Source organism: Lolium rigidum, chromosome 4, assembly GCF_022539505.1.
Source record: "Lolium rigidum isolate FL_2022 chromosome 4, APGP_CSIRO_Lrig_0.1, whole genome shotgun sequence".
Lineage (NCBI taxonomy): Eukaryota > Viridiplantae > Streptophyta > Magnoliopsida > Poales > Poaceae > Lolium > Lolium rigidum.
In genome coordinates this window covers 154,050,225-154,073,949 of record NC_061511.1, presented here as the reverse complement: position 1 = coordinate 154,073,949, position 23,725 = coordinate 154,050,225, and the positions used below count along the sequence as shown (strand labels likewise).

General features: G+C 47.4%; 2 protein-coding genes across 2 annotated transcripts; both read left to right on the top strand.

Annotated features, from left to right (window-relative positions):
* Positions 1-309: 309 nt before the first annotated feature.
* Positions 310-1,807, top strand: LOC124646964. Its single transcript, XM_047186989.1, has 2 exons — positions 310-469; positions 562-1,807. The coding sequence occupies exon 2, from the start codon at positions 607-609 to the stop codon at positions 1,711-1,713; it is 1,107 nt and encodes a 368-aa protein (XP_047042945.1). The 5' UTR covers positions 310-469; positions 562-606; the 3' UTR covers positions 1,714-1,807.
* A 5,335-nt stretch (positions 1,808-7,142) lies between these two features.
* Positions 7,143-8,729, top strand: LOC124647656 (RHOMBOID-like protein 2). The gene is made up of 5 exons (XM_047187562.1): positions 7,143-7,450; positions 7,551-7,714; positions 7,806-7,969; positions 8,098-8,351; positions 8,442-8,729. Exons 1-5 carry the CDS (start codon positions 7,143-7,145, stop codon positions 8,551-8,553), a joined length of 1,002 nt encoding a protein of 333 aa, XP_047043518.1. The 3' UTR covers positions 8,554-8,729.
* The last annotated feature ends 14,996 nt before the right edge of the window (positions 8,730-23,725 follow it).

Genomic DNA, 23,725 nt, shown 5'->3' with positions numbered 1-23,725 from the left:
ATCGGTAGGTCTGCACAGTAGCAGCCCAAGAGACACCGCAGGAGGCCCAGGTCAGGCCCGAAAACGTGAAAACGCTGTGTGAAGCCCTAGGTCGATGCGTTTTACTGTGTCTTACGTTTGGTTTTGAGCCAACGATAGCCTTACCAAAAAATTGGCAAGCCCATAGTCTACTAGTCCTGTTTGGTTGGCTTCCAATATTTTGGCTAGCCCATGCCCAAGTGTGCGGTGCAGTTCATTTTTCAGCCAAATCCTGGGCGAGATGAGGGCGGCCGATTCGTTCGCCAAAAATTTGGTAGGGCAAGACGGGGCATGAACCAAACGTATCCTTTAATAACCCCAGCCGGCAGCCGCTCGTGTCTCACAGAGGGGTGCAGGGACGACCGGCGGCGTGACACAGGGAGGAGAGGGGGCGCGCTGGCGGTCGGGATCTGTCACCGATTCGACCGCCCCCGGATCGGATTCCGTGGAGGTACGTGACTCATCCTGCAAACCGATTCGATTTTGGAATTCGATTACCTAGATATACCCAATGATGGTACTATAAACTGACTGCATCGACAGATCCAACTCAGTCCAGAATTCTCCGGGTTGCATCGGGCAGACAAGATGTACGAGAAATTCAGTTCGGGCAGGGAGATTGGGCAAGGGGCGAGTTCTAAGAAACGAGACGGGGAGGAAAATTACTGCCGCCGCACCGGCAAGAGGTTGCGACCTGTGCAGGAGCAGAAGCATCTCTATCTGGTGCTGGATGACTGGGAAAAGGGCTTCACCATCCGCAAGATTGACGCCGGCAACTTGGATATCAGTACGGACCTGGATCTGGAGCCTTGTGCCCTCCGGGTTGTTGCACCTGTACCGGGCCATGGCATGAACTTCACTGCCTTGGGAAGCAACATCTTTGTCTCTTGCAACAAACATCCTGCAACCATGGTCTATGACACAGCGACTGGGGGTGTTGCCACTGGCCCTGTCCTCTCAGATTCTATGCTCGTCGGGGTTCATATATTCGTGGCTACTGCCAACGAGCAGCTCTATGCTTTGAAGAATAACATCCTGCGACGGGAGCACTCCTTTGAGGTGATGTCCACGGTTGGCCTCAAGGATCTGCAAATAACTCCAAGCAGGGACTGGTCCTGGAAAAGCATTCCCTCACCACTGCCATTCACCAACAATGAGAGGATCACCTCCTATGCCTTGCACCCGGATGGACGCACAATATTCATGACAGCGGGTAGTAGGAGCCTATATCGTACATTCTCTTTTGACACCAGACAGTCTGAGTGGACGTGTCATGGGGAATGGGTGTTGCCTTTTGAAGGCCAAGGCTACTTCGACAGCAAGCTGGATGCATGGGTTGGGCTTCACGAGGATGGCTATATTTGCTCCTGCCAAGTCCCATCCTGCAGCGGCGCAAGTATCAGGCAGCTGGATTGGAAGATTGCCAGGGAGAAGATGTTTCTCAAGAGCCGACGGAGTAGTGCCACCCTCACGTACATGGGTAACACCAAGTTCTGCCTTGTGGAATCTGTGTTACGCGACGGTCTGGAGCTTGAGGACGCCCGTGGCGATTGTGATGGATTCATGCTCCATATCACCATTTTCGCCCTTGGTTATAATCCTAAGGGAGAGCTGCAAACCACCTTCCACCGCACCACTAAATCCTATCAAGTGTCTAAGCATGTGTCATTTTCTCCTGTAGCATTCTGGATGTAGTTATGAAGCAGTATTTTCCTTATCTTATTTTGTCCTGTAGCATTTCCTTATCTTATTCAATTAGACTATTTCTTACCTTACTGAATTAGACTATTTTCTGGATACACAAGAAATCAGTTAACTGGTAATTGTTATCATGATCTTCTATAGCATGAAAGAGTAAAACAAAGAAGAGCTTAGATTAGAACATGGACACATCAACTATTTAATCATAGCCACTTTACATTTGGAATATAAATATCAAAGATACGTAAAATATAAAAAAATACAAGGAAAGATGTCATGGGAAGAAAAAAGGTGGTCCATACTTATACATCAGATTTACACTGAATCCACAGCAGGAAATCTAACAATCGATCCACTGAGCATTTTGCTGGATGAATAAATTAACTTTGTGTATAACGTAGTAATGGAAACGTAAGCTAAAAGTTACTGAGAAAACAATATAAGGGGTGATGAATTCGTAGAAAACTTCTAATCCAATGCCTGCCTGCAAAACTGAAACACACAATGAGAAAGAGTGAGATTGGCTAATATAAATATTTTGACTTAATAAAAAAACCAGTGCTATTCTTCAGTCCCATAAGATTTTTCATTTAGCCAATCTCACTTATGTAAGCTAGTGACTATGCTTAGGCATCGTCAGTACGTTAAAAGGAAAGCATGTGAAGTATTCAGGTGCGAACAAAATAGTATATAATCAGTTGCAAATAATGGGAATCTGATATATGAACAAATAAAAAAGGAAGATAACATTTACCTGTGGACAGATTGGGGACTAATAAACACATCGTCATGTTAGTAAGCTCTCATGCATATGCTAGGACAGTATACGGATGAATGGTACGAATTTGCTGATATACCGAACCAAAGGAGGGAAGAGCTAAGCACGATGCAGAACCAACCAGGATTGGCACAAACCTGGGCACAGGCTGGATAATGAGGAACTGCACACGGACCGAATCTGGTGATACTGAACCAAATGAGGAAAGAGCTAAGAGCATCCCCACTCGTTGGCGCTCCCCACGCCCAAATCCGGACGAAACTACCGCCGGATTGGACGAAATTAAGGCGTGGGGAGTACCATATTTCCAGTCGTCCACCCGGAGTTCGGCGGATAGAGTTTAAATTCAAACAAATTGCCGTCCCGCGCTACAAGTACGGCCAGTTGATCGGCAAAAGGAGCAAAAGGATCAGCCACAGATCGGCGATCGGAGGGAAATTACACGGAGACAGGCTCGTCGGCAGTCCCGGCCGGCACGGCGGTGTCCGACGGACCAGTTTCCTCACACGCAGCCGCAGTCGAAGCAGCGGCAGTGGACGTCGAAGCAGCCGCAGTCGACGAGGTAGATGGTGAGATAGACGAGGTAGGAGCCGGCGGAGACGACGTAGTGGCTCGGAGGATGTCGTTGCGGTGGCCCTGGTACCAATTCCTCGTCTCCTCGTCCATCGGTTCCATGTCGCCGCCGCCCATGAGGAACGCCAAGTCTGTGTTCCTCTTCTTCGCCGCCACCGTCGTCTTCGGCGAGGGCGATCCGGGCGCCTTGGTTGGCGAGCATCTCCCGCCACCTGCCGTCGAACTTGTCGTTCCTCCCGTCGGCGTGCGATCTCAAGTCGGCCCAGCACTTGTCCATCGACGCCCGCATCCTGTCGGCGGGATTGTCCGTCCGTTTGAGCTCTTTCCGCTTCTTCCGGCCGAGCTCGGGCGCCCTTCCGCCGCGCAAGCCGCCGGAGCGTCGGGGTTGTACTTGCTCGGTCTTGCTTTTCGAGAGGGACGTGCGAACTTCCTTCCACTTCTCGCACTTCTCGAGGCGGGCGTAGACGTTGAGGAACTTGAACCGCAGGCCGGTGTCGTCCGTGTACATGTCCAAAGCTCGGCGCAGCTGGGGAAAAAGAGCACGGCGATACGGGTCAGCTAACGACGATGTACCTCGGTGGTGTAGGGCCGGCAGAGCATACCCTTTGCTCCAAGTCGTGGCCGCTGATCGGCCGTTTGTCGATCTCCTCCCGTACGCCGTGCCATTTGCTGCACGCCGTCCGCATGATCCCCCAATGGGTGGCCATTGCCTTGTCTCCCGGTACACGTTCATGTTCGTCTTGTTGAAGTAGGGATCGACGAGCTTACGTTCCTCGTACGCCTGCCTCACTCGAAACCAGTATGTGTCGAACGACTGATTGGCCCCGATTATGCCGTTCGTGGACACGGCCATCCAAGCTTCGGCGAGGCACTCCTCTTCCTTCGGCGTCCATTTGATACGCGGTTCGGCGGGCGGCGAGTCCTTCTTCCTCTTCTTGTTCCCCTTCGACGAGGTTGGCGGCGGCTTCGGTTGGCTCTTCTTCTTCCTCGCCTTCTTCTTCGACGGCTTGGCTTCCGTCGGCAACATCCTCCCGATGCTCGTTGCGCGCCGCCACGGCTGCCGTCGCCCTCGTCTCCTCTTGCGTGAAGAACCCCGGGCACGCGGCGGCGGCGGTCATGAAGAACCCCGGGCTCGCAGCGGCGGCGGCGGAGCCGGAGGTGATCATCTCGTGGATCTCCTCTTCGTTCGGCGCCGCCATCGCACCGAACGCGAGCGGCCCTCGTCGCGGGGCCGGCGAGGTGCCCTCGAACAGAGCCGCCGCCGCCGACGACAAGCTCGGGCGGCGACGGTGTGGGCTTGGACGGTTGGACGTAGGCGCCCTCTTGGAACACGGCGGTCGGCGACGGCGAGTACAGCGAAGGCGAGAAGGAAGACGGGGAACTTGTTGTACCTTGCGTCGGCCATTGGCCGGGGAACATGCCGCCGCTATAGGCCATGCTGATTAACCTCAATTGTTCGTCTTGGGCCGCCTCCGCCGACCTCTTGGCGGCGGCTCTTTTCACCCTCTCCGCCACGGCGCTTGTTTCCACGTCGCGCCGTTTCTCGTCCGCCGCCCACTCGGCGTTCGACATGCCCGGCGGCTTCGTCTTCTTCTTCCGCATCTTCCTCGCCGGCGCCTTCGGCGGCATTGTGGTGGACGAGAAGACGAGGAGGAGAGTGGTGGTGGACGAGAAGACGCCGCCAGGAACTGGAGCCGGAAGACGAGGAGATTGGGGGATTTCGGCGGGAGAGAATGGGGATATGCAAGCAAATTGGAGGGAATGGGGATATGCAAGCAAATTGGAGGGAAAATCACAGGATTTGGTTTTCCGGTCGCCGACTACGCGGGTCCACACGCCGTTTCGCGCCAAAATCTTTCGTCCGGAGTCCCCGAGCGCGCCCGGGGGCCGGGGGTGGCGTGGGCTCGCCGGATGGATTAAGGGCCAAATCCGGACGAAAACGAGGAACCGGGGGCGCGACTGGGCCGAATTTCGCCGTCCGGATGGAAAAAACGTCGCTCGGAGGCCTCGTCGGGGGGACGAGTGGAGATGCTCTAAGGAAATTAACCGGGATTGGCACAAACTTGGGCAGGCTGGACTTTGAGGAGCTGCACACGGCTACCATGGAGAGCAGTCAAATCCAGTGTGAGGGGCGTTGTCTTCCTTGCAGCGATCTGCCCCGAGCTGCGACGGAAAGATGATGAGATGGACAAACCAAGATGGAAATGAACTAAGAATGGACAATTCACGGTAAAAAGCATGTATAAAAAAGCTATGCAAAAATGGTTTGGATAGATCTTTCAAACATTTGTGGAAAAATAAAATCCCTTTGAAAATCAAGGTGTGGCTATGGTTGATTTGGCACAATGCTATAGCCACAAAAGATAATCTGTTGAAAATGAATTGGACTGGAGATCTCTTTGTCAATTTTGCTCCACACATGAAACTATTTTGTATATTTTTTTTTCTTACCCTGCAGCTAAGTATGTCTGGAGCCTGGTGGGGATGACTGTGGGTGCTTCCACCCGTCCTGGATCGTTTGCTCAGTTCTTCTAGTGGATGCCACAATTCTCTCGTGCAAGTCGCAACGTCCATATCGCCGGCATGGCAGCCATTTGAGGGACGATTTTGAAAACGCGTAACAGTTCATGTTTTAAACGATTTTTTTTAAAAAAAAATCCTGGTGATCTAATCTATCTTGCTACTGCCTTTATGAAATAGTGGATAAGTACTCATTCAGAGACTGATGCTGCACAGCTCCAGCAAGTTGCCGATGCTCTCCTGAATCTGGCCCTAGGTGCTGGAGTTGGTGTTGGTGGAGGAAATACAACGACGGCTGGTGTTCATCGTTTGACCAATCAGGCTGGAAAGATATGGAGACTGATACACAATCTATCGTGTTATGTATGTTAAAATCAATGGAATATGTGAATCCATATTAGAAATGCGTGCAATGCACGTGAAATATTACTAGTAGGCTACCAAAGGTGCTCCAAACCGCACCGCCGCGTCGAGCTCGCGCCGACCACGAACTCGGCGGACGGCTAGCTTCACACAATCCCACGTTCCTTCTTCCTTCTTCCCCACCTTCAGTTCAGGCCAGCACACCCCACTCACTGTCTACGGGCTACTCCTACGGCTGCCAACCCGCACACCACCGGCCCGTGTGCCCGTGCTAAGGCTGGTGCCAACGCGGGCTGGAGGCGGGGCGGTATCGCCTGCGTCGGGGCGAGAGGGAGGCGAGAGGCGGGCGAGACGCTAGCGGCGGGCGGTGGATCCACCGCCCGGCGGTAGGGGGCGGTACCGCCGCCTATAGCCCGCGTTAGAGGCGAGAGCGGGGCGAGAAGGAGGCGATAGCGGTGCTAGTGAGGGCGGTAGGGAGGCGGTAGGGAGGCGGTAGGGAGGAGAGAGAAGTGAGAGCTGGCACTATAGCCCTTGCACTGGCACCGTGGGGTGAGAGTGGGGTGAGAGTGAAGGTAAAATCTGACGTGGCAGATGAGAGTGGGGTGATGCATTGGCACCTTGCCTAAGGCTAGTGCCAACGCGGGCGCTAGGAGGGGCGCTACCGCCCGTGACGGGGCGATAGCGAGGCGAGAGCGGGGCGAGACGGTAGCGTCGGGCGGTGGCGCGGGCGCCCGGCGTTAGGGCGCGGTACCGCCCGCCTATAGCCCGCGTTGGAGGCGAGAGCGGGGCGAGAGGGAGGCGATAGCGGTGCTAGTGGGGGCGGTAGGGAGGCGGTAGGGAGGAGAGAGAGTGAGAGCGCGACACTATGGCCGTGCGCGCGCGCAGTGGGGTGAGAGTGAGGTGAGAGTGAGGGAAAAGCTGACATGGTGAGGCTATAATGAAGTGATACATTGGCACCAGCCTAAACCGCGTCCACCACTCGCGCCGGAACCAACGCACCACCTGCCGCCGCGCCATTTATTGCCCAGGCACCTCGCCTCCCACTACCAGTTGCCGTTACCATCCTAGTAAGTACTCCAACAAATTAAAGCCGTTGCTCCCAAAAGGCAACAAGACCTCTGAGCCAGCCAGCCAGCCCACCACGCGACAGCGAGAGCGCCGCCTGCCTACCAGCTCATCGGGACGCGCCATGGCTGTCCCGGGGCACGACGCGGACCGGAAGGCCGGGATGGGCAAGTGGGAGGGGTACCCACCGCCGCTGCCGCCGCAGGCGCAGCACCCGGCGGCCCGCGAGACGGAGAGGGAGTGGGTGCCGTGGGTCGTCCCCATCTTCGTCGCCGCCAACGTCGCCATGTTCGCCGTCGCCATGTACGCCAACAACTGCCCCGCGCACGCGCCGCGCCGCGCCGGCGGGAGGTGCGTCGCCGCCGGCTTCCTCGGCCGCTTCGCCTTCCAGCCGCTCCGCCAGAACCCGCTACTCGGGCCATCCTCCGCCACGTAAGCGCCAAAATCAACCTCGATGGGTTTCCCCATTTCCGATTGAACTGAAACCGAAGATTTGTCGGTCGTTTCTTACCGTCCGAGTTCCCGTCCCCAGATTGGAGAAGCTGGGCGCGCTGGTGTGGGACGAGGTGGTGCACGGGGGCCAGGGGTGGAGGCTGTTCACCTGCATCTGGCTGCACGCCGGCGTCGTCCACCTGCTCGCCAACATGCTCAGCCTCGTGCTCGTCGGACTAAGGCTCGAGCAGCAGTTCGGATTCGGTACGTACCGCAGGTGTTCGTCTCCGGGCCACGCCCACTATTCGCCTGACTAAACTGCTGACTGACACTCCCGTTGATGGTTCCGTTGCAGCGAGAGTCGGCGTCATCTACCTCGCCTCCGGCGTCGGCGGCAGCGTGCTCTCATCCCTCTTCGTCAGGGACAACATCTCCGTCGGCGCCTCGGGCGCCCTCTTCGGCCTCCTCGGCGCCATGCTCTCGGAGCTCTTCACCAACTGGACAATCTACACCAACAAGGTGCGTCCCAACCCCCAAAAATTCTTCGGCAGCAGTACCGATTAATTCCGTTCTGAGAGCACAGGGCATCTCAATTATTCTGAATTTTCTGACGCTGGCAATGTGGCTTGATGACGGGGAACCCACAGGCGGCGGCGCTGGTGACGCTCCTGCTGGTGATCGCGATCAACCTGGCGATCGGCATGCTCCCGCACGTCGACAACTTCGCCCACATCGGCGGCTTCCTCACGGGCTTCCTCCTCGGCTTCGTGCTCCTCATGCGCCCGCACTACGCCTGGTCGCAGCGCTACGTGCTGCCCTCCTCCGTCAAGGACGCCGGCAGGAAGTACCTGCCCTACCAGTGGGCTCTGCTCGCCGTGGCTGCGGTGCTAGCCGTCCTCGGGTAAGCATACCAACCGGGCGACGAGTTGAGGTTTTGGATTCTGCTTTGTTTCTTAACTGATACTAGTAGCTGTTGTCTGTTCATGCGCAGGCTGACGATCGGGATGGCGATGGTCTTCAAAGGTGTGAACGGGAACGAACACTGCCAGTGGTGCCACTACCTCAGCTGCGTGCCGACCGCCAAATGGAGCTGTGGGAAATGAAAAACACCTCAAATACCTACCTCTTCGTTTAGTATCATCATACTATCATACTGGTAGCAATTTGATGCAGAGATGCTGTATATAACGTAATATTACTCTACACCCCAGGATTTACTCGATGATTGATTCGTTCTGTCGATTTCGGTTGTTTGAAATGGAATATCTCGAACCTTCCACCTGCATGTGCATGACAGCACTGCTGCTCCTCAGTTTAAATATGTGTGCCAAATAGATCCAACTCTTGCCCAATGATTATCACGGTACAACTCACATCAGTACATGTGCAAGATTCCATTAAGCCAAGAGAAAAGGTGGTCGGTCCGTATCAAAAGAGGCGGCTTCATTTAGGAAAATGTTTTTTTTCCTGTACCAGAAGGAAAGCAAAGGGCTAACGAATGTTAGATCTTGCCGACCAAAGCTAAGAGCATCTCCAGCCATCTTTGCCATCTTTACGACGACCGGATGGACGAAAGCGGCTTAGTCGCGTTTCTGGATTATCGTTTTCGCTCGGATTTGAGCTTTCATCCATCCGTAGAGCTCAGGTCATCCTCGGCCCCCCGGGAGCGCTCGGGGACTCCGGACGAAACAATAGCGCGAGAATCGTTTGGTGGCCCCGACTTGTCGGCGACAGAGGCCGATGTTCGTCCTCCTCGCATCGTCTTCCGGAGATACGATGCGCGTGTGTTTTGGGGCAAGTTTTTAATTTAATAGATAGAAGAAATTTGTAGGCGAGCTCGTGCAACATTAACAAATTACATATAAATACTTGGGAAAAACATAATCAAGACATATAAAAACTTTGAAAAAAATGTAAACTACTTCGTCCATGATGGCCTCGCCTCATCGTCCTCACACTTGCGCTTCCGGCTCGTCACCTCCTCCGAAGAGGCGGTGTCGGTCGACGCTTCGGAGGAACTCGTGTCCTCCTCATCGTCGAAGGTGCACGCTCATGTCTACGCACGCTTCTATTTCTGTAGACAGTGTTGGGTCTCCAAGAGCAGAGGTTTGTAGAACAGCAGCAAGTTTCCCTTAAGTGAATCACCCAAGGTTTATCGACCTCAGGGAGGTAGAGGTCAAAGATATCCCTCTCAAGCAACCCTGCAATTAAGATACAAGAAGTCTCTTGTGTCCCCAACACACCTAATACACTTGTCAGATGTATAGGTGCACTAGTTCGGCGAAGAGATAGTGAAATACAAGTAGTATGGATGAATATGAGTGGTAATAACAATCTGAATAAAATATGGCAGCAAGTAAACATGCAGTAGAACAGTAAATAAACGGAGTTTCGATGCTTGGAAACAAGGCCCACGGATCATACTTTCACTAGTGGACACTCTCAACATTGCAATCATAATTGAATATAAATAAGCACTTCACTATGCTATTCTGAATTACTCTCTGGCAAGATAACGAACACTAATTTATCATGTAGGCAAACCTTAAAGATGTATTCCCAAGTACTAATAAACACCCCATGATGTCTACGGGTGCTTCTATTCTTGTAGACAGTGTTGGGCCTCCAAGAGCAGAGGTTTGTAGAACAGCAACAAGTTTCCCTTAAGTGGATCACCCAAGGTTTATCGAACTCGGGGAGGAAGAGGTCAAAGATATCCCTCTCAAGCAACCCTGCAATCACGATACAAGAAGTCTCTTGTGTCCCCAACACACCTAATACACTTGTCAGATGTATATGTGCACTAGTTCGGCGAAGAGATGGTGAAGTACAAGTAGTATGGATGTATATGAGTGGTAATAACAATCTGAATAAAATATGGCAGCGAGTAAACATGCAACAGAACCGTAAATAAACGGAGTTTCAGTGTTTGGAAACAAGGCCTAGGGATCATACTTTCACTAGTGGACACTCTCAACATTGATCACATAATAAAACCACTCTACACTCTCTTGTTGGATGATGAACACCACTAATTGTGTAGGGCTACAAGAGCACCTCAATGCCGGAGTTAACAAGCTCCACAACATTCGATGTTCATATTTAAATAACCTTAGAGTGCATGATAGACCAACGCAATTACACCGAGTACTAACATAGCATGCACACTGTCACCGACAGACTATGAAAGGGGGAATAAATCACATCAATACTATCATAGTAATAGTTAACTTCATAATCTACAAGAGATCACAATCATACACTACGCCAAGTACTACATGATGCACACACTGTCACCATTACACCATGGAGGAGGAATAGACTACTTTAATAACATCACCAGAGTAACACATAGATGAATAGTGATACAAAGCTCATATGAATCTCAATCATGTAAGGCAGCTCATGAGATCATTGTATTGAAGTACATAGGAGAGAGATTAACCACATAGCTACCGGTACAGCCCTTAGTCTCGATGGAGAACTACTCCCTCCTCATGGGAGACAGCGAGCGTTGATGAAGATGGCGGTGGTGTCGATGGAGATGCCTTCGGGGGCACTTCCCCGTCCCGGCGGCGTGCCGGAACGGAGACTCTGTCCCCCGGATCTTGGCTTCGCGATGGCGGCGGCTCTGGAAGGTTTCTCGTACCGTAGCTTTTCCGTCTCGAAGATTTAGGTCAGGGACCTTTAAATAGGCGAAGAGGCGGAGTCGGAGGGGGCCTGGGGCCACCACACAGTAGGGCGGCGCGCCTGGCTCCTTGGCCGCGCCGCCCACACATGTGGGCCCCCTGTGGCTCTCCTCTGGTGGCTCTCGGGTGTTCTGGAAGCTTCGTGGATTTCTAAGATGCTGCGCGTTGATTTCGTCCGATTCCGAGAATATTTCCTTACTAGGATTTCTAAAACCAAAAACAGCAACTGGCCCTTCGGCATCTCAGGTTAGTTCCGGAAAACGCGTAATAATGACATATAATGTGTATAAAAAAAGTGAGTATCATCATAAAAGTAGCATGGAACATAAGAAATTATTGATACGTTTGGGACGTATCAAGCATCCCCAAGCTTAGTTCCTACTCGCCCTCGAGTAGGTAAACGATAACAAGGATAATTTATGAAGTGACATGCTATCATAATCTTGATCATACTATTGTAAAGCATATGAGATGAATGCAGCGATTCAAAGCAATGGCAAAGATAATGAGTAAACAAGCGAACCATATAACAAAGACTTTTCATGAATAGTACTTTCAAGACAAGCATCAATAAGTTTTGCATAAGAGTTACTCATAAAGCAATAGATTCAAAGTAAAGGCATTGAAGCAACACAAAGGATGATTAAGTTTCAGCAATTGCTTTCAACTTGTAACATGTATATCTCATGGATAGTTGTCAACATAAAGCAATATAACAAGTGCAATAAGTAAACATGTAAGAATCAATGCACAGTTGACACAAGTGTTTGCTTCTAAGATAGAAAGAAGTAGGTAAACTGACTCAACAATAAAGTAAAAGAATGCCCCTTCGCAGAGGGAAGCATTGATTACTATATTTGTGCTAGAGCTTTTCATTTTGAAAACAAGAAACAATTTTGTCAACGGTAGTAATAAAGCATATGTGTTATGTATAAAATGTCCTATAAGTTGCAAGCCTCATGCATAGTATACCAATAGTGCTCGCACCTTGTCCTAATTAGCTTGGATTAACATGGATTATCATTGCATAGCATATGTTTCAACCAAGTGTCACAAAGGGGTACCTCTATGCCGCCTGTACAAAGGTCTAAAGAGAATATTCGCATTGGATTTCTCGCTTTTGGTTATTCTCAACTTAGACATCCATACCGGGACAGCATAGACAACAGATAATGGACTCCTCTTTAATGCATAAGCATTCAACAACAGTTAATATTCTCATAAGAGATTGAGGATTAATTGTCCAAACTAAAACTTCCACCATGAATCATGGCTTTAGTTAGCGGCCCAATGTTCTTCTCTAACAGTATGCATACTCAAACCATTTGATCATGAAAATCGCCCTTACTTCAGACAAGACGAACATGCATAGCAACTCACATGATATTCAACAAAGGTAAAAGAGTTGATGGCGTCCCCAGAAACATGGTTACCGCTCAACAAGCAACTTATTAAGAAATAAGACACATAAGTACATATTCTTCACCACAATAGTTTTTAAGCTATTTTCCCCATGAGCTATATATTGCAAAGACAAAGGAATAGAATTTTAAAGGTAGCACTCAAGTAATGTACTCTGGAATGGCAGAGAAATACCATGTGGTAGGTAGGTATGGTGGACACAAATGGCATGGTTATTGGCTCAAGGATTTGGATGCATGAGAAGAATTCCTCTCAATACAAGGCTAGGCTAGCAAGGTTGTTTGAAGCAAACTCAAGTATAAAAGGTGCAGCAAAGCTCACATATGAACATATTGTAACTATTATAAGACTTTACATTGTCTCCTTGTTGTTCAAATACCTCAACCAGAAAATATCTAGACTCTAGAGATCAATCATGCAAACCAAATTTTAACAAGCTCTATGTAGTTATTCATTAATAGGTACAAAGTACATGATGCAAGAGCTTAAACATGATCTATATGAGCACAACAATTGCCAAGTATCAAATTATTCAAGACGTTATACCATTTACCACATGCAGCATTTTCTCGTTTCCAACCATATAACAATTAACGAAGCGAGTTTCAACCTTCGCCATGAACATTAAAAGTAAAGCTAAGAACACATGTGTTCATATGAACCAGCGGAGCGTGTCTCTCTCCCACACAAGCATTTATTCAGAGAATGAAAATAACAAAACGAAAATAAAAGCACACAGACGCTCCAAGTAAAGTACATAATATGTGACCGAATACAAATATAGTGTCAAGAGAAGAAACCTGATAATTTGTCGATGAAGAAGGGGATGCCTTGGGCATCCCCAAGCTTAGATGCTTGAGTCTTCTTGAAATATGCAGGGATGAACCACGAGGGCATCCCCAAGCTTAGACTTTTCACTCTTCTTGATCATATTGTATCATCCTCCTCTCTTGACCCTTGAAAACTTCCTCCACATCAAACTCAAAACAAACTCATTAGAGGGTTAGTGCATAATCAAAAATTCACATATCCAGTGGTGACACAATCATTCTTAACACTTCTGGACATTTCTCAAAGCTACTGGAAGTTAATGGAACAAACAAATCCATCCAACACAGCAAAAGAGGCAATGCGAAATAAAAGGCAGAATCTGTCAAAACATAACAGACCGTAAAAACGAATTTTTAAGAGGCACCAGACTTGCTCAGATGAAAATGCCCAAATTGAATGAAAGTTGCGTACATATCTGAGGATCACGCACGTAAATTGGCAGATTTTTCTGAGTTACCTACAGAGAATCATACCCAAATTCGTGACGACAAGAAATCATGTTTACTGCGCAGTAATCCAAATCTAGTATTGACTTTACTATCAAAGACTTTACTTGGCACAACAATGCAATAAAATAAAGATAAGAAGAGGTTGCTACAGTAGTAACAACTTCCAAGACTCAAATATAAAACAAAATTGCTTTAGTAAAATAAACACATGGGTTATCTCCCAAGAAGTGCTTTCTTTATAGCCATTAAGATGGGCTCAGCAGTTTTAATGATGCACTCGCAAGAAACAAGAGTTGAAGCAAAAGAGAGCATAAAGAAGCAAATTCAAAACAAATTTAAGTCTAACCCACTTCCTATGGAAAGGAATCTTGTAAATAAACAAGTCATGTAGGCATAATGAAACAAGCATAGAAAAGTAATACAAGCGCAAATTCAAAATTTTCAGCATATAGAGAGGTGTTTTAGTAACATGAAAATTTCTACAACCATATTTTTCTCTCTCATAATAACTTTCAGTAGCATCATGAGCAAACTCAACAATATAACTATCACATAAAGCATTCTTATCATGAGTCTCATGCATAAAATTATTACTACTCCCAACATAAGCATAATCATTCTTATTAATTGTAGTGGGAGCAAATTCAACAAAGTAGCTATCATCAAATATAGGAGGCATATTTTAATCATAATTAAATTTATCCTCCATAGTAGGTGGCACCAAAATACCACTATCATTATAATCATCATAAATAGGAGGCAAAGTATCATCAAAGAAAATTTTCTCCTCAATGCTTGGGGGACTAAAAAGATCATGAAAACCAGCTTCCCCAAGCTTAGAACTTTCTATATCATTATCAACAATGGTGTTCAAAGCTTTCATACTAATATTACTACCAACATGCAAATAAGGTTCCATAGGTTTTTTAATTTTCGCATCAAACAATCCATGTTTTAACTCAGGAAATAGAATAAGAAGCTCATTGTTGTCCATTATGCCTAACTAGTGTAAACAAGAAACAAAAAGATGCAATTGCATGATCTAAAGGAAATAGCTTCGAGCACTCACACACCGGCAACAAGACTAGGAGATAGCTTAGTAGTCGGAGGATGTGAATACCTTTTACCTTACCTCCCCGGCAACGGCGCCAGAAAAGTGCTTGATGTCTACGGGTGCTTCTATTCTTGTAGACAGTGTTGGGCCACCAAGAGCAGAGGTTTGTAGAACAGCAGCAAGTTTCCCTTAAGTGGATCACCCAAGGTTTATCGAACTCAGGGAGGAAGAGGTCAAAGATATCCCTCTCAAGCAACCCTGCAATCACGATACAAGAAGTCTCTTGTATCCCCAACACACCTAATACACTTGTCAGATGTATATGTGCACTAGTTCAGCGAAGAGATAGTGAAATACAAGTAGTATGGATGTATATGAGTGGTAATAACAATCCGAATAAAATATGGCAGCGAGTAAACATGCAACAGAATAGTAAATAAACGGAGTTTCAGTGTTTGGAAACAAGGCCTAGGGATCATACTTTCACTTATGGACACTCTCAACATTGATCACATAATAAAACCACTCTACACTCTCTTGTTGGATGATGAACACCACTAATTGTGTAGGGCTACAAGAGCACCTCAATGCCGGAGTTAATTAACAAGCTCCACAACATTCGATGTTCATATTTAAATAACCTTAGAGTGCATGATAGACCAACGCAATTACACCGAGTACTAACATAGCATGCACACTGTCACCGACAGACTATGAAAGGGGGAATAAATCACATCAATACTATCATAGTAATAGTTAATTTCATAATCTACAAGAGATCACAATCATAAACTACGCCAAGTACTACATGATGCACACACTGTCACCATTACACCATGGAGGAGGAATAGACTACTTTAATAACATCACCGAGTAACACATAGATGAATAGTGATACAAAGCTCATATGAATCTCAATCATGTAAGGCAGCTCATGGGATCATTGTATTGAAGTACATAGGAGAGAGATTAACCACATAGCTACCGGTACAGCCCTTAGCCTCGATGGAGAACTACTCCCTCCTCATGGGAGACAACAGCATTGATGAAGATGGCGGTGGTGTCGATGGAGATGCCTTCCGGGGGCACTTCCCCGTCCCGGCGGCGTGCCGGAACAGAGACTCCTGTCCCCCAGATCTTGTCTTCACGATGGCGGCGGCTCTGGAAGGTTTCTCGTACCGTGGCTTTTCCGTCTCGAAGATTTAGGTCAGGGACCTTTAAATAGGCGAAGAGGCGGAGTCGGAGGGGGCCTGGGGCCACCACACAGTAGGGCGGCGCGCCTGGCTCCTTGGCCGCGCCGCCCACACGTGTGGGCCCCCTGTGGCTCTCCTCTGGTGGCTCTCGGGTGTTCTGGAAGCTTCGTGGATTTCTAAGATGCTGGGCGTTGATTTCGTCCGATTTCGAGAATATTTCCTTACTAGGATTTCTGAAACCAAAAACAGCAGAAAACGACAAGCGGCCCTTCGGCATCTCGTCAATAGGTTAGTTCGGAAAACGCGTAATAATGACATATAATGTGTATAAAACATGTGAGTATCATCATAAAAGTAGCATGGAACATAAGAAATTATTGATACGTTTGGGACGTATCACCCCACGCTGTCACTGTGAGCATTCATAGGAGGTACTAGCACACCACAATTTCATAGAGACATCCAACTCAAATCATAACTCAGTGAACAAGTATTCTGTGAAATATAGCCTAAGAGACCCACACGGTACACACACTGTCACCTTTACACACGTGGGACAAGGAGTCTCGGAGATCACATAAGTAAAATCCACTTGAATAGCATAACGACATCTAGATTGCAAAGCTCATCATATGGATCTCAATCATGCAAAGCAACTCATGAGATCATTGTATTGAAGTACATGGGAGAGAGATTAACCACATACCTACCGGTACAACCCTTAGCCTCGGGGGAGAACTACTCCCTCCTCATCATAGGAGACAGCAGCGTTGATGAAGATGGCGGTGGTGTCGATGGAGATGCCTTCCGGGGGCACTTCCCCGTCCCGGCGGCGTGCCGGAACAGAGACTTCTGTCCCCCGAATCTTGGCTTCACGATGGCGGCTCTGGAACTTTTCTCGTATCGTGGCTTATTGGTCTAGGGTTTTCGCGACGGAGGCCTTAAGTAGGCGGAAGGGCAGCCTCGGAGGGTGTGGTGACCCTGCATACCACTGCATGTTGTAGTATGCCAGTCGTTGATATAACATTCACGAAGTACCATTCCGCAAATATTACATCCCTCAGAGTAGTACAACAGAACATAGCAGGTCCATAACTCATTCATTTATTATTACAAACATAATGTACATATCATCTCGGAGCTCCTCCTGGGTCATAAGAGGGATACTCCTGGGTTCGAGGGAACCCATCTTAACTTACAATATAAAAGTCTTACTAGGTGATACATTTATTCCAACGAGCAGTTAAGTACTAGAAGTTTGTACTGCTCGGATACTATTACTACTTATCGGTCTAAGCTTGTTCTCCTCCGGAACCCTCCCCGGTTCCGTAGACTATAAGGTAGTCTACACCTTCGATACCTCCAGAGAGGTCTGGTTCTTCATAGCCGATGATGTCGCCTCCTTCAGGGTTGTCGTTGTCCTCCTCCAGATGATTCAGACAATCTAAGCAGGGGATTTAAGAGTGGTATGAGTACGAGCGTACTCAACAAGTTCATTATAGAAAAGAGGTGTTTAATGCACTAGCTACGATACTAGACCAGAAAGTCTAATATCAATGCAAGTTTTGATAAACATTTCTTCAAGAGGTTGCTTTTATTCCGAAGAGCTATGTCCGTCAGCCTTCACCGGTTTACTATAACTTCATGGAGTTTCTTTCCGGCAGCGTTTGCAGTTCCAAATCCCGGAACAGGGAGTGACAGGTCACGGTTCTTTACACTCTGCAGAGGTGTGTTGCTTTACCCATAAGAGATCTTAACCTTCGTGCCAACCGGGCAGCTTTCCCATCCACACTTCCTTCGGTGTGAGGCCCGGTATAAGGTCTAGCCAATCATGTTCCTCCGCTACCTCGCACACCCACCCTTTGTTGCATACCCCGACCCTGGGTCCTCGTCGGTCCCATTATTCCCACTTACGGGTGGACCCCGACCACGACAATAGTTTGGGACTCGTTAACCAAACTCCTTCGCCGGTAGCTGCAACCCATCATAGACCACAATACCGTGGGGAACTTAAGGCTTCCCCAGCCTACCGCTTGTTCCTCGGGCGACAAGTGTCTACGAACAATGCCGTGGGGACTTAAGGCTTCCCCAGCTTACCGCTTGCCCCCGACAGATATAAGTGTCTACGGTAAAGCGCGTCCGTTGATGTACGAGAGGTGGAAACACTTTTGACTACTCCGTCCCACTCCGGATCTTATGGTTAACACGGGTATTACGACACAAGAATCACTGGACGACATTTGTTGTTTAATCCTAGATGGATATAAACCCTTGCAATGGAACCTCCACCATATCAACACAATCCATGGTTCCATTTCCCACCACTTAGTCATATTCATAATTATGAAAATAGTGGCTTTGCCTTTTTATGCAATAGTGATAAACATAGTACTTTGCAAGTAATTTGATAAAAATACTCGAATGACATGAGCAAGTGATGAACTTGCCTGAACACTGCAAAGTGTTGCAGTTGGATGGTGTGGACTGACCCTTGTCCTCTGTTGCTGAAAAAATAGCATCATTGTCCGATAAGGGCAATGGTTAAAGAAGCATTGATGCATGATTCCAATTTTAGGGTTTGTTCCCCCCTTCCGATGTCGTTATTATTTCATGTGAGAGGTTGATATTAAGAATAACTTAGGGATACTCTATTTAGGGTAAGATACAACCTTGAAATGTTGTCAAGGTGTTTTTAAAGTCCAAAAGAATTTATGGACTTATTTTCATTATTGAAAATAATATATGTGATTTAAATGATTATTTTAATCATCAAATTTGAACTTATTCTTGTTTATCTTCAAAAATTCTCTTTCATATTTTATTATGATAGAGTTTTTTATACTGAGTGGTTTTCATATTTTTAATTATTTTTTTAGAGCTATTAAACATTTATTGTGCAATTTCAAAGTTTCTGCATTTTAAAGAATTGTGAAATGACACAATTGCCCCTGGGCCCACATGTTAGTGAGGCCCAGCGGGTTGGGTTAGACCAGCTCGGGTCCAACCGACTCGAGTGGTCGCTCACTCTCTCCTCCTCGCGCCGCTTCGACGAAACCCTAACCCTAATCCCCTCTCGGCGATTCGCGTCGCCACCACCGTCGCCGCTCGATTCCGGCGAGCTCCGCCGGACTTGGCCCTCGCCGTGGGGCGCAATCGACGCGCCTCACGACGGCGGTCAACCTCATCCGCGTCGATCTGGAGCAGGTGCTGCTCCCTCTCGTCCTCGACCTCCTTCGCGGCGGCTAGGGTTACGGGATCGTGGCGATCCCGCTGCTCCCTGGGCTCCAGGCACGATGGCGCCGCCGTGGGCCTCGCCGCCGTGGTGTGGGTCGCTGTGGCGCATGTCGGAGCATGGCCTGGCCTGGCCAGGTGCTACCGAGCACTCGGCGCGCGCCACCATGGCCGCCATGGCCGCATCTGCTCGTCTGCTCGCCCCGGGTATGTGCGCCACCTTTCGCTCTCTCTTCTGTGCCTATTATACTTCTTCTCCTCCTCTTCTTCGTCTAGCTTGGTCACTGGCCTGCCTTTCCTCGTAGAGGTGCGGCCATGTCGTGATGCTGCTGCTATTCTACTTGTGCTGCTGTGCTACTGTGCTGCTACTATGCTGCTTGTGCTGCTGTGCTAGCCGTTGTGCTAGCCGTTGTGCTAGCCCTACTGCTATGCATCTGTTGCTGTTGTGCTGCTGTCATGGTTCCTAGCTGCTGGTTTGAGCTGCTCTTCCCTATAACTTGATGGTACATCTCATGAGCTCTTGCTCATGAGCATACTGTCATGCTTTGCTTAATCTTGTTGGCTCCTGATGTTGCTATGTGTAGCCTATCTCTCCTGTGAGTGCATTAATTGGTCCCTGGCTTATTGACTGTGTGTGATTCTTGCAAATTTGCAAGTGCCAGTGCTGTTTGTGTGATGATTAAGGTGTTCTGGCTCATGGTAGGCTCTGCTTTGCTTAATTGTTGTCCATATGCATCAATTCCTTGCTGATGTGCTTCTGGATACAATCATAAAATGGTTTATATGACTATCTGTGATACAATTGGTCATGTCCTGTGGCCAGTTCAATTATCTGGTTCATGTGTTGATGCTAGAAGTAATTCTAGCAGCCTTTAGCATGCTGTAGTAGGCTCTGGTGATCAAGTGATCATCAGCTGCTGGTTTATTGCTTGCTGAACTTACTACTTGTGACTGTCTGGTGCTTGTCCTGGTGGTTGTGTATCACCATGCTTTGTGCTGGTGCAGGCTTAAGCATCAATTGCTTGTATATTTCATTTATCTGTGTTGACTAGCTTGGCTGAATGGATAAATGATGTGAACTGCTTGCAGTTATGATCATCCTTTTAATTGTGACAGACTAGATGGATGCCAACCCTTGGTTGTGTACCCTAGTCCATCATTTGAACCCTTCTGGTGATGATATCTGTGCATGGCTTCTTTGTTGGGATTGGTTAAGTGGTTGAGGTGGCCTTGACAGCAATTCTTTGCTGTTAAGGTAGCTCCCTCCCTTGTTGGCTAGCTGTGACTCACTGGATGCTTTCTGGGTGATCCTTTTGTTGGATTGCCAGTAGCTTTTGATGTTGAATCAATTAGACAATGATTTGTCTAAACTCTGACGGTTAATGAACCATTTAGTGCTAGGTGAATTGGAATGGCTAATTAGGGATTAAACCCTTGTTGGATTTCTCTGGTTGTGTCACTGTGTTGACACAACCAGTGTTCCCTGGATGATTTCCTTCTGGTTATTCTTCATTTGCTTGCACCAAATGGCTAGGTAGCCAGATGATGATACAAGCAGGGTTCTACCCTCTTTTGCTTCTGTGACTTGTGCATATGTTGGATTAGTATGAGCAAAACCTTGCTTGCTCATGATTTATTGGTATACCTCACTCCAGCTCCTAGATGGTTTTGTTGTTGTAGAGGATTGCTTCTGGTTGGTTTCAGTGCTTGCCCTGCTCCTCCTAGTGGCTTGTGCTTGATCTCTGTCTGTTGTGATGGTTTTGGACAAGTTGAACAGTAGTGTTGTTCTTCATGTTCTTGTGTTCTTGGTTTGCTGGTGACTTACCCAGTTGCCTGTCGATGAATGAGCTAGTTCTGGCGGTGGAAAAGGTTTTATATGAACCCTCCTTTGCTCTCCTGGTCGACAGCTTGGCCTGGCCACCCTTGGTGACTCCTCTCTGTGCTTGTGTGTTGTTCAGCATGCACACATGCAGTGTGAGCTACCTGTGTGTGTGTGTACCTGATGCTTTGAACTTGGCTTGGAGAGGATCAGCTCGGCAGAGTTGATCATATCTACTCAAATTCAATTTCTTTCTAACCTGCCAAGTGGCTATGCCACTTGGCATAACACTTGTTTTTCTTTGTGTTTGTGTGCAGGGATCAAGATGATCAAATGGACATGAAATTCATCAAGCTCAATACTAAATAAATATTAGCTTGTAGTTTTAGGATAGATCATTGAATTGTAATTTCCTTTTCTTTTCTTTTTCTATTTTTCCAATTCTTGTAATGTGTTGTATTTATTTCAATTGTGAATATTGTAAAGACAATGTATATTGTGTGATAATCAATAAAGCTCATGGTTTTCTCTAATGAGCTTTACTTATAGTTTAAATTATTCATAATGTGTATTATTTATTATTTACTTAATGAATTTCCTCACAATTGAAATATAGGGTATTTATTTAATGTTTGAATTTGAAATTTAAATTCAACTTTGGTTTGCATTCAATCATGCAACTTAAATTTGAATTCAATCATGCAACTTAAATTTGTGATGCAATGTCTCTTCTCTCTTCTCAAAACCCTAATTTAGTTGAATAAGAGCAAGTTTGTCGCACTCTCAAAACCCTAACCCTGTAAGGTGTCGAGAGAGAAACTTGTCCCCCTTCGATGCAGTTTTGTTTTAAAAGCGCGAAATTTCCCCAGAATTTACGATGCAATGCACATCCCTTTCTAAAATCTACCCCTCGATCGTCTCTAAACCTGGGACATTACAGCCTTTCCCCCTTAAAGAAAACTTCGTCCCGAAGTTGTGGTTGTAATACCTGAAGAGTTCGGGGTATGTTTTCTTCAGGTCTTCTTCCTTTTCCCAGGTGGCTTCCCTCTCGGGGTGATGCTTCCATTGTATCTTGCAGTATTTTATTGCTCGATTCCTGAGTTGTTTCCAGTTCTCCTCGAGAATCTTTGCTGGCTTCTCGATATATGTCAAATCTGGTTGTAACTCGAGCTCATCATGTGATACTAGCTCATCTGGGGTCTTTAAACACTTCCTGAGTTGCGACACATGGAATACGTTGTGAACTTGGGTTAACCTTCCTGGTAGTTCCAATTCAAAGGCTAACCCTCGGTTCTGACTCAAAATCTTGAAAGGTCCGATGTATCTAGGGCTTAACTTCCCCTTTACTCCAAATCTCTGAAGACCTTTCATCGGGATCACCTTGAGGTATACCATGTCTCCAACTTGTGGCTCCCATGTCCTTCTCTTCTGATCGGCATAACTCTTCTGCCGACTTTGGGCTATCTTCAACCTATCTCTTATAATGTCAATGATTTGTTGCTTTTCCTTGACATAATCAGGATTAAACTCCTTGCTTGCTCCAGCCTCATACCAACATATCGGTGATCTACACTTCCTTCCGTACAGAGCTTCGAATGGTGCCATCTTGATGCTGCTTTGATAGCTATTGTTGTATGAAAACTCTGCTTGTGGCAAATGCTCCTCCCATGATCCTCCGAAGTCTAGGGCATAAGCCCTAAGCATATCCTCTAGGATTTGGTTGGTTCTCTCTGTTTTTCCACCTGTCTGAGGATGATAGGCGGTACTATAATCTAACTTGGATCCTAAAGCTTCATGTAGTTGCTTCCAAAATGCTGATGTGAACACGGATCCTCGATCTGACACGATCTTCTTGGGCACTCCATGTTTGCTCACGATCTCTTTGATGTAAAGATCAATGAGTTTTTCTCCTTTATCCTGCTGATTTACCGCTAAGAAGTGTGCGCTTTTCGTCAACCGGTCCACGATTACCCATATCATATCCTTCTTTTTATTTGTCATGGGTAGTCCGGTGATGAAATCCATTCCTATTTCCTCCCATTTCCATTCTGGGATGGGTAAAGGTTGTAACTTTCCCGCCGGACTCTGATGTTCAGCCTTCACTCTTTGGCAGGTATGGCATTCCGCCACGTATTGTGCTATCTCTCTCTTCATGTTATTCCACCAGAATAACTCCTTAAGATCCATGTACATCTTTGTACTTCCCGGATGTATAGAGTATGGTGTTTGATGGGCTTCCCGGAGTATTACTTCCTTGATCTCAGCAATATCAGGAACGCAAATCCTCTTTTGAAACCATAGTGATCCAGATTCTCCTTTGTGGAATTCTGATGGTCTACCTTCGTCAATCCTTCTCATCTCCTCCACGATGAATGGATCATCCAATTGACCCATCATTATCTCATTCTTTAAGTTAATACTTAGTTCATCGGCCACTTGTAAAGCCGATAGTCCTTCATGGGCTTCTTTCTCCCAAAGTTGTATTTGGGCTTGGCTTATTTCCTTCCTCAACTCTGGTGATAACTCTTGTTCCACTCCTCCAGTGCTCTTCCTACTCAAGGCATCTGCTACAACATTAGCCTTTCCT

Bases quoted from the DNA above. Each gene is read 5' to 3' on its own strand.
- LOC124646964 (XM_047186989.1), top strand. From the start codon at position 607: ATGTACGAGAAATTCAGTTCGGGCAGGGAGATTGGGCAAGGGGCGAGT.
- LOC124647656 (XM_047187562.1), top strand. From the start codon at position 7,143: ATGGCTGTCCCGGGGCACGACGCGGACCGGAAGGCCGGGATGGGCAAG. The intron at 7,451-7,550 runs GTAAGCGCCAAA...TCCCGTCCCCAG, and splicing joins CTCGGGCCATCCTCCGCCAC to ATTGGAGAAGCTGGGCGCGC. The intron at 7,715-7,805 runs GTACGTACCGCA...GTTCCGTTGCAG, and splicing joins CGAGCAGCAGTTCGGATTCG to CGAGAGTCGGCGTCATCTAC.